Source organism: Leptopilina boulardi, unplaced genomic scaffold, assembly GCF_019393585.1.
Source record: "Leptopilina boulardi isolate dan_hultmark-lab unplaced genomic scaffold, ZJU_Lbou_2.1 LbouV2_368, whole genome shotgun sequence".
Classification (NCBI taxonomy): Eukaryota; Metazoa; Arthropoda; class Insecta; order Hymenoptera; family Figitidae; genus Leptopilina; species Leptopilina boulardi.
The window spans coordinates 2542657-2553960 of NW_026137938.1; the positions used below are offsets into that span (position 1 = coordinate 2542657).

Sequence of the window (11304 nt, forward strand, 5' to 3'; positions counted from 1 at the left end):
AATAATTATGTATAACAGTAAAAAGACTTACAAATATTAATGCAAAATAAAGATAAAACAAAATTGAGCAAAAATAAGTCTTTTTTTTATTCAAAAATCGCTAATAGGTTTAGTGGAATAGTTAAAAAGTGACTTAAACTTCTACATTAATAATAATAATAATTATAACAATTTTTTTTTTTATTATTATTATTCAACAGTACTTGACGAGGCACTTAGTTTTGTTACTAATAATTCGCTATCTTAAAGGAAATTATTTTGATTAAATACTTACAATGCTTATCAATTTCAAATTTTAACAAACATTTTATAATTTCATACATTTATAGACCTTTGCAAAATTTCCTACTTTTTCTTTATATATTTATAATGCCTACAATAATAATATAACATATGTTTTGTTATATATATTTTACAAAATATGTACAGGAGAGATTGTTCTACTTTTCTAAAAGTTATTTTAAATGCAGTTAAAATAACAATTATAATTTAGAATTAATCATGTAATTAAAAAAAAAAAAAACAATCAGTATTTTAACTGTGATATTAAAATTTAATTTAAAATTGAAATTTTAATTCCAGTTGTATAATTTAATTTAAAACTTTAAGTATAATTAAAAATTATCTTTGTTAAATAATAAAAAATTCTAATTACAATTACATTAAAAATATAAATCATATATGTAATCTTATAAAACATTAAAATTACATTTAAGTATTTGATTTCAATGAAAAATAATAATAGTCTATCTTAATGATTTTCTTTAAAAAATAATAACAAATAAAATAATCTTTTAAAAATTTGTAAAAATTAATTTTTTTTTTTAAATGAAAAACAAAATCTAATGGTTAAAAAAAAATTATATAGTTATGTTAAAAATGAAAATATATATCACATGACTGTAAAGATTCAATGAATAATGAATAATCGAAAGACTGTTAATATCAATGGCAAGTAATAATTCTTTTTCACTCTCAGCGTATGAAAATGATTTTTGTCATTTAAAATTTTAAATATTAGTAATGAATCTTTTTGAATTTCACACATCTCAGGAGATATATTAATCTTTTTGTTTGAGATGTGAAAGAGATGCATATCGCAAACGTGAAGCTAAATTGATTTCTATATTATTTATGAGAAATAATCAGTCATCCATCATTTGTTATTACACTATTGTTGTCTCTGTCATTTGACAACAAATTTTGATTTTCTTCCTCTCGCCATTTTGCTCTCAGACTTACAAAAACAGCAATAAACACAAGTAGAGCACCAATAGCTCCAATTCCATAAAATGTTGCATGTCCCAATAATGGAAGAATGTGGATAATTTTAACTAGAGTTGCATATTGTGAAGTTAATTCTGCTGTTTGGCTAAACCACAGCATTGGCACAAACGTGTCATTTATTTTTTTAAACGGTCTAAAAAATTAGAATAAAATTTAATTTTCATCTTTTTGATTATTATTTTTGCAAAAAAAAAAAAAAGAATATTACTTACTCTATTTCGTCGTCTTGTCGAACTAATAAATTTAATTGTAATTGAGCTTTAACCTTCATTGGCACACCCATCACCTGAAAAATAGAGAAAATTATTTTTTAAGTAAATAAAATATTAACATATATATATTAAACATATCTGAAAAAATATTTACCGGATCCAATACAACATGCGTTTCATGTAACACTTTATTAGGATTCATTCCTTCGATTTTTTCTCCATAGCTTGGATCTGCTAAATAAAAATGTGGTAAACTTATAAAGGCAGGAGCTCCGAATTTACACAAAGAAACATTTAAAGTTCCACTAGGTTGACATTCAACATTAGAACAATAACATTTACGAGATGGATCGTTCGTTCCATTATCAAAAATATTCTCATGTGAGATAAATTTCGTTCCATATATTCCTAATAATTCTGTCGTATTTCCATACACTAAATCAATCGATCTGGAAGTAAATTAAAATTTAAATATTTAGTTAATTTTTTTTTTCAATATTTAACTCACGTGCAAATATCGGATGAAAAAACTGATAATCTTGAAGATTCATTAGCCGTGAAAGGATGCCATAAATCTCCAACTGTGCCTTTTATTTTACTACATTTTCCATTATTGTATATTGTTTTATTAGTATAATTCCATTCTACAAGTTCGCCTATTTCAGAAATTGAATTTTTTCCTGTTTTAATGTTATACGTTCCTTCGTACGTGTCCGATTCATTACGCTGAAAAACAAATTAAATATTGTAACTTTTATTACAAGAATTATTAAAAATTTTATTATTTACATTTTCATTAAGTGAAATAATATAAATTTAATTACACCATAGAACCATCCAAATTTATCATATGGAAGAGTTGTGATATTGAGTTTACGAGCAATCTCCAATAATTTGTCTTCATATCCATCAAATATAAGTTGTGAAACACTTTTTGTTATTACAACATTTTCCTTAACGGCTTTCATAAGAAAACTAGCAAATTTTCGTAATAGAGGTTTTTGAAATCTCACAATATTACCAAGAGTCTGAAAAATAAAATAACAATAGTTAAAATTTATTATAATTTAAATAATTGAGTTAAATATTATTTAAACTTACCACAACAATTGGATTTAAATTTGTAATTTCATCAGATAATGAAACTCCTTTTTTTGATAATTCAGGTACAAATGTCCAATATCTACGTCTATGAAAAGTCACAGTACCATTGTCATTCCAAACTTTATCCGTTTTGTTAAATTTCTCACTTTAAAAAAATGTAAAATTTAAATTTTAAATTTAAAAAAATTTTTTTTTTCGTAAAAGAAAATTAAAATCATATACCTAAATACATAAGGTCCGTGTTCAGTGAATTTAGGCTTTCTACCTTGTAGAAATTCAACTGCATTGCTTAAATTAAACATATAAAATGATAAAAACACTGGTATTGGATTTTCATTCCACATTTCGAAAGATTTTGATGTTGGCGTTAATGTCAATTCCTATTAAAAATAAGAAAAATAATTAAAATTAATTTTCTTTTTAAATTAATTAATAAAAATTTATTACATTTTTATAAATATAATCAACTATGGTTCCCCATAAAACTCCAACCGTAATTCCAACAATAATTAAAATGACTCCTAATCCAAGAACAATGTACAATTTTGTGTTTGATCTCATTTTTTTTGTTTGAGGTCCAGTTCTAAAAAAAAATAAATACGAAATTTAAAGATTTTTCATATACTGTAATGCATTAAATTGTTTGTAGTTTTTTTTTCTTTTTTTTTGATTTAACTGATTTAATAAATTCAATACTTGTTTTTATTAATCTCAAACCATATTCATTAACGGGGTCAATAGCAATTATGTCGGGCAAATCATTAACAATGAGTAATCAATGATAATGACTCATAAGTTCATTAATTCATGATTAATTATTTTTCCTTCAATTTAAAATTATTTTCTTTTCAATTTGTTGTCAAATAAAATTTTGACTTACAATTATTTACATGGAAGAAATTAATTTATAATTCAATAATCAAAATTATGATATATGATATAAAATTAGACTTTAGATTTGGCAATATATATATATATATATATATATCTGCAATAAAATATTTTATTTATCTGATAAAATGTTTCGTTATATAAATAAAACAGATTTATATATAAAATATAGATATAAATATATTTGCTTTTGTACGTATTATTTATTTCATTATATTTAATCATTGCATTGCAGATAAAAAGTTTTCCATTCGTTTGTAAAAAAAAAAAATAATATATATATTTTTTATTATAATGAAAGAATTAAAAATTTCAAATTACAAAACAATCTTAAACTATTTTTTTTATCTTTTTCAATGAAACAAATCAAAAATTTTACCTGTTGAGAAATTCAATGAAACAAATCAAAAATTTTACCTGTTGAGAAATATTTTATCTATTTTTACAAAAATTTTTTAATAAACTTTATAATATAATTCAACCAAATTTAATTTTGCATTCTTTGTTCATGTTCTTAAAAAAGTTCACTTAATATTAAAATGTATACACGACTAACACATATGACGATCTAAATTTAGTAAATTGAATAAAGTGACTTAAACAATATAAATAAATTATATGTTATACTGTGCCGGATGTTAACTAAATGTGGAAAAAGTTATTGCGCCTCATCTTTATCCTTTTCGCATTTGTAAAAATTTAAAATTCTTTTCTCAGTAAAGAGATAACAACTGTACATTCACGAACAAAGATGACACTAAAGTGTTTATATTTAACAAGAAAAAAAAAAAACAAATTTATACAAATGCTTACCATGAATATGAATTAATTAGTTAACCTCAAAATCAGCAATGAATGTAAAAAAAAATTGATGTAAGCAAAGAAAAAGAGGTAAAACATTACATTTCTTTTGATTTTAATATAATATTAAATGTTATTTAAATATACATTTGATATATTTTTCTAATTTTAATATATAGAAACAAAAACAAAAAATAAAAGATTTTATTTCTGCGATATTTTGCAAATATGTTTTGACTTTTGACACTTGTCTTGCGCATTCTTTACGCGCAAGTTTTATTAGCGGGAAATTTTTAAATTACTTCCTTTCATTTATTATATTTAAATAACATTTGTATTTTAATATATCTCTTTTTAAATTATGCATGAAATATGCAAATTAAAAAAATCAATTTGCATATATGCATATATTTATTTATTAAAGGTAAAATAAAAATATTTTATAAAATAATAAATTCTGGTAATAAATAATAATAATAAATTTACTTTAATAAGTAAAAATTATTAATTAAAAGTTATTATTAATAATTAATAATATCCTAAATAAATTTTTAGGATATAAAAAAATGTTATTTTATATTTTTTAAATTTGTTTCAAACACTATAGTGTAAAATAATTAATTAATTTTTCGCTAATTAATAATTATTTAAATTTTTTTCTTTTTTTTTAAATAAAAAAGCACATTTATCTCACCCATTTTGCTGTGTTTTTGGATTGGAAATATCCTTTTTTTTCACCTCATCCATTTTTTTTGTTACACTTCTTGTTTTTATTTGAGATTTATGAAAACAATATAATTAGTAAAGGTGTAAAAATAATAAACTTGATTGAATTTGCCAACAACAGTTTTTACAATGAATTACAAACGCATAGTGAAATGCCTATACCTTTTGATTTCAGTTTAACCGCGTCTCTTTACAACGATAAGAGAATATTAACGAGATAATTTGGTGTCTGTTTATCAGTAAATTATTGTTCACAAGTCAAGGAACAATGTGACATAAGAGAAATATTTTCCTTTTTAGGCAAAAAAAAAAAAAAAAAAAAAAAAAAAAATTTTTATAATTTCAAGTGAAAATCAATTTTTTTTCTCTTTTTATATTATCAATTAAAAATTATCTTTCTTTATGGTGTAATTTGATTTAAAAAAAATTTATTTATTTAATTTAAATAGAAAAAAAAATAATTTACAAAAATAAAATTTTTTTTTTTCTTTCTAAATTACATCAGATGTGACGTGTGTTTTATTTCTAATAAAAAATAGTTTAAAAAGAACTGTTTGTTACAATTGTAAATGTGTGTGAAATGTAAATTTATGTTAAGAATTAATATTTTAAAAGAAGTATTCAAAAATAAAATATTATAAGAAGAAATCTTTTTTTTTAAATAATTTAGATATAAAAGAAAAATGTACTATTTTTCATTAATAATTATAAAATAAATTAATAATTTATTAGTAATTGGATTGCAGATTTTTCTAGATATTATTTTGTTTTTCACGAATTTGACAAAATTGAGTATTATTTAATTTTCATATGTTGAATTAAAAAAAAAATTCACATTAAATTTTCTAGGTCTTACTTTAACATATAGATGTATTTATCATCTGAATTAACTTTCTGCATCTCCATTTCGATCACACACACACACACACTTTAGATTAATTGTGATATAATATAAGTAGTTCACAACCTTCCTTTCAAATTCGATATTTTATACATCAAGGATTTTTTATTTATTTATTTCTTTTTTTTTATTTTTTATTTTATTTTTTTTTATTTAATGCACAAAAATGGAAAATTTGTGAGAAATATTGTAATTTTTGTTGTAAATTAATTTTTCTTGATATTTTTTTTTATTAAAAAAAAATTTCATTATCATAAAAATATTTCGCACTTTATACACACAAATATTTATCAACGAAACGTGTTTAATCGTTATGATGAGATTAAAATTACTGTTGAGGCTTATAAGAATATTATAATCCATTCAAAGTTGTGAATAGAGTAAGAAAATGAAGAGAAGGAAAGGGAAAACGAACGTAGAGGAATAACATAAATGAGGAAGAACAACGATTTTATTCGCAATTTGAACAAAGTCCAGTAAATGAGAATTAGTTTTGTCTACACATCAAACATAAGTTTCACTTGATTATAAAATTCCTATTTGAAATAATTATTTTTATATCATTTTATAATTTCTCGAGCGTAGATTTTTTTTTTTTTTTTTTAATCGCAATTTTTATTGTAAGTAAAAATTTTTAATTATCATTAAATAATGATTATTTGGAAATAATAATTTTAGTTAATAAAAATATTTTGTCACAATTGAAATTGTTTTTAAGAAAAAAATTATCAAAAACATTTTTTTTGATAATAAACGTCATGTTAAATTTTTTCCAGAACAAAAAACAAGTCCTCTATTTCGATGAATATAAAAAAATATTATTAGTCACATTAATTGAATCATACTTTATTACATTCATAATTTAAAGTGGTTTGCATATTGAAAAAAAAAAAAAATGATGACTAATATTTAAGTCCTTGATAATAGTAATAATAAATGTCTTTCAATTATATAATTTAATTAGTACAGGCAGTATATAAAACGTAAATTGTATTAAAATAATTATTTAATAAATTACTTTTCCCCATAAATAACAAAAAATGAAAAATAATTTTAAAATTCTTCTCCATTAAGTGTAAATAATTTCATTTTCAATATCTTAATTTTTCAAATAATTATCGTTATTTTTTTTTTATATTATTTTTTGAAATTACAACATAAATCAATCAAGCGATAAATATTTGAAAAAAAACAAAATTAAATGAATATGATATTTCAAATGAAATTTTGTTTGAAATAAAATTATTAATCAATTCATCAAATGTATGAGTATAATTTAAATTGATTAAAAAAAACTTTTAATAACTTTTTTTAATGAAGCAAAATAAGTAATATTATAATATTCAAGAAGTGAATAACAAAATGTAAGAAAAATAAAAATTTTTTATTAAAAAGAGCTAAATGAATAGATACATAGAAATGTATTTCCGTTTGATAGGCTTGCAACTGATATCAGAAAAAGTTTTTTTTTTTTCTTTCTTAAATATTGTATCATTATAAATTATAAATACAAATATCGAAAGAAAAAGAAACCATTTTTTACAATAAATTCTGACATTAATTAAAATCCAAAATAATTATTAATAATCAAAAAAATATTATAATTCGTTAAAATAATTTCAAATTTAAACAGGAAGTGAATTTATTGTTAATCACAAGTACCGATGAAAGAAATTTTTAATAATTAAGATAAAATATGAGAGCATTGAATTTAAAATTGTATATAATTTAAATATATAAATTAGTAATAAATAAAAACAACAATGACAAAATTTTATGAATTGAAAAGTTAAACGATTTGCAATAATATATAAAGAAATTGATAAAAAATAAAAGAACAAAAATCAAATATAAATCTTGTTTAAATTAAAAAAAAAAAAAATTTGACAAATGTGTGATTATTAAAAATTTACGCAGATATCATCATCAGTAACTGCGAAGAATAAGAACTAAGAGGCATCAGTGAAAGTAAGTGAAAGACACGTGAGCATTAACTTTCATTTTTGTATAATTGATGATTGATCACATACATAATAAAAGAAAAAAGAAAATTAATTTTAAATAACTTAAACAAAAAAAATGAATTTCTTTTATCTTTATTAATTTGCAAATATTAATGTTTTATTTTTAAAGCAACCAATACAGTAATATTTTTAATATTATTTATGTAAATAAATTCAATTCAAAAAAAAAAGTTTGAATATTTAAAAAATATTTTCTATAATTAAATTCTTTTTTCTACGAATATTTTTTCATGTAATTAATATCAAAATATCGAAAAATTATATAATTAAAGATCTCACCTTGATATATTATATCTCACTTTAGATTCAGAGTTTAAGTATTTTATCAAATTATATATATATATATGTATTCATCAAAAAGAATTTATTAAAATCGAACACACATATACATGACGTATGTAATCTTTTGAAATGATGGTAATTAAATCAACAGATCAGTTAAACAAATCGATTAACTGTATGTTATTACTTATAAATATGGAAATATATAAAATGGGAGTGTAGATTTGTGGAATTTAGGTTCGCGGTTCGCGAGAAGACTGTTTTGCCTGTTTACTTATTGGCTTGATGCAAATAGTTTTCAACATATTTTGGAGGGGAGGTTCATCGACCAAGAATTTTTCATAATTCTTAATTAATTATGAAAATTTATTTAAAAAGAAAAACTTTTATTGAAAAAGTCATTTTTCTGTTTTCATATAAGTTTTTTTAGTTCTAAACTTTTAACTCCACAATGACAATTAAATTAGTTTACAAATTACTTTAATAAAATAATTAATTATATTATATTAAATAAATAAAAAAATTACAAAATTCAAAACTTTGTAATTTTAAACTCTATTCAAGGCACTTCCGTAAAAACGCTTTGAGATTAAAGTTAATTTTTTTTTTATCTATTATATATATGTTTTTTTTTTTTTTTGATAAATAAAAGAAAGTTTCTTGAAATTCACGCACCTTGTACTTTGATTTAATCACTGAGATTTCTTTGGACGGATTGCACTTATTTTTGAAGTGATTAATTACATTGCAAATTGAGTATATCTTTTTGTTATGCCAATAACGAATTGTTTCCATTATTCGTACTGTTCATATCCTCCTGCAATTGAGTACGATCTCGAATTCTCGAACACATTAAACTATATTCCAAAACGCCAATTCTGATATTCATTTCCGAAATTTCATTCTTCATTTTTGTTATTGTCTTTTTAATATTTATAAGAGGAGCTAAAAATAACAAAGTCAAATAACAATTTTAATTCACAAGTAAATTCATATTTTGTAATTAAAAACTTACTTCCGTCTGTCATACTGGATCCTCTTTCATCCATTTCTTTTTTAATTTGATCTAATTCTTCCGTAAGTTTGTTTAAAACTCTTGTTCTTTCGGTAACTCCTCCACTTACTTCTCGATATTGTTCCTTTATTTTTGACAATTCCTCCTTTAAAAAAAAATTGAATTTAATAATTATAAAAAATTAGAAATATTAAAAATGATAAAAGAAATTAATTTTAAAAAAAATGAACCTGTAAAGATTTGTAGTCATTTAGATAGGGTTCCAATTGTTGATTAAGATAATTTTCCCTTGTATTTATTTTGTCCAGTGTACTTCCAATATCCAAATGTAATTTTTCCAATTGTCCAGTTGTGCCACTTAAATTATTTTCTATTTCTGTTTGCAGCTGCTTCATTTGATCGAGATGTGCTCTCCAATCTCTAGAATCTTTCAATTTTCAAAATTAAAAATTTTGAAATCAATGTTTAATTACTTTGTTGTTTGAGTGAAAATTTCGTAAAATACCTGTTCTAACTGTTACTTTCAACTGTGGTAAAACTTTTTCCAATTCCAATTTCCATTCTTCTGCATCAGTTTTTGATTCCAAAATATTTTCAGGTCTATAAATTTCATTCTATAAAAACAAAAATTACAAAATTTTACAATCATATTCAATATATTTACTAAAAATTTATTTTCCAATAACTAAATATTCTTCTTACTAAATTCTCTCCATATAATTTAGTAATATCATCAACATGAATTATATCTTCCTCTTCTTCTTCTTCTTCCTCTTCAAAATCGGCATTTATTTCCTCTTCAAGTTTCTCTAAAATTAATTCCGCGTCATCATCTTCGATTTCGGGTTCAGGAGTTGGTTCATCAGGTGGAATATTTACTCTACATTTAAAAAAAAAATTTAATTTTAATTTTTCTATCCCATTAAAATTGCGCAATTAAACATTAATTTTTATTTACTTTTTCCATTTAAAATTAATAGCTTGTAGTGCATGATCTGCTAAATTATCGAGAACATAAACGGCATGTTCACCGACACCTTGTTTTAATTTATTTGGTGCAAATTCAACAGGAACTTCAATTTCTCGAAGATATTCCAAAATTCCCGAAATTGTTGAATTTGGATCATCTGACTCTTGAGGTAGATCAAAATTTCTACCAGCTTTTCTTATAAGCCACGCAGCTAATGATGTGAACATGAAAAATTGTTCTCCAGAATTTGTTGGTATTACAAAATAATGTCTGAGAAAATTAATTAATTTTATTTTTACTAAATTAAAAAAACAATTCTAAAATAAAAACCAAACAAAAAAAAAATTATTATAAATTCAAAAATTATTGATTAATTCATTTACTTTAAATATTACTAAATATAGAATTAACCTTGAATGAAAAATATATTAATAAGATCAATATAAAAAATTTTTATATTTTTTATAGGTTATTTGAACAAATTTTTCCACTGTAAATCAATAATAAAATAAAATCTTATTATGAAGATAAATAAAAATTTACTAAAATCTTTCTCAAATATTCTAAAATACTAAAGAAAGAATATAAATTATAAATTACCTATTAATATCCTTCATTTTTAGCTTGTGTAGAAATTCGGTATCATAGTTTAGAAGTTTTAGTTTTTCTAATAAATCCTCCATTCTAATATGTGCAGCAAAAGCTGCAGAAGGAGCTTCAGCATTCTCTACAAAAATTTTAACAGATTCTCGATACATTTTTTTTTTAAATTAATTAAAATTAAATAATTTTTGACAGTTCTGACAGCTCGTGAAAATTGTGACAGGTGTATGTAAACAGTTTATTTTGCCAAGAGTCCCCATCTATTGAGAAAAATTATAAATTTACATTTCCTATTTTACTGACAAACTTTAAAAAAAAAGAAAAACAATATTGAAATTCAAAGTAAACTATGATATAATAATATAAAAACTATTAATAAACATTTTAATATAATAAATTAAGTATAAATTAATTTTATTTTAAGCGGGAAACAAACATTTCAAAAACTATTACTCTCATTGGCCAATGAGGACTATTGTTTGTGGCGA

The 11304-nt window shown here is 21.5% G+C and overlaps 2 protein-coding genes across 8 annotated transcripts; both read right to left on the reverse strand.

The window, feature by feature from the left end:
* Positions 1-1116: 1116 nt before the first annotated feature.
* Positions 1117-8354, reverse strand: LOC127287346 (protein croquemort-like). 7 transcript variants are annotated; one of them, XM_051314208.1, is made up of 10 exons: positions 5878-6219; positions 4990-5055; positions 3051-3186; positions 2826-2983; positions 2601-2748; positions 2324-2527; positions 2008-2225; positions 1654-1948; positions 1500-1573; positions 1117-1420 (listed from the first exon to the last, which is right to left on the reverse strand). In XM_051314208.1, exons 1-10 carry the CDS (start codon positions 5925-5927, stop codon positions 1150-1152), a joined length of 1620 nt encoding a protein of 539 aa, XP_051170165.1. In that variant the 5' UTR covers positions 5928-6219; the 3' UTR covers positions 1117-1149. The 7 variants fall into 7 exon arrangements, with proteins under 7 accessions (XP_051170165.1, XP_051170164.1, XP_051170171.1 ...); XM_051314207.1 differs by having other exon boundaries at positions 4990-5058; XM_051314214.1 differs by lacking the exons at positions 4990-5055; positions 5878-6219 and adding an exon at positions 8226-8354.
* Positions 8355-8791: 437 nt separating this feature from the next.
* LOC127287350 (intraflagellar transport protein 57 homolog) lies at positions 8792-11061 on the reverse strand. The gene is made up of 7 exons (XM_051314219.1): positions 10814-11061; positions 10202-10483; positions 9946-10123; positions 9749-9857; positions 9474-9670; positions 9244-9388; positions 8792-9173 (listed from the first exon to the last, which is right to left on the reverse strand). The coding sequence occupies exons 1-7, from the start codon at positions 10969-10971 to the stop codon at positions 8998-9000; spliced, it is 1245 nt and encodes a 414-aa protein (XP_051170176.1). The 5' UTR covers positions 10972-11061; the 3' UTR covers positions 8792-8997.
* Positions 11062-11304: the final 243 nt, after the last annotated feature.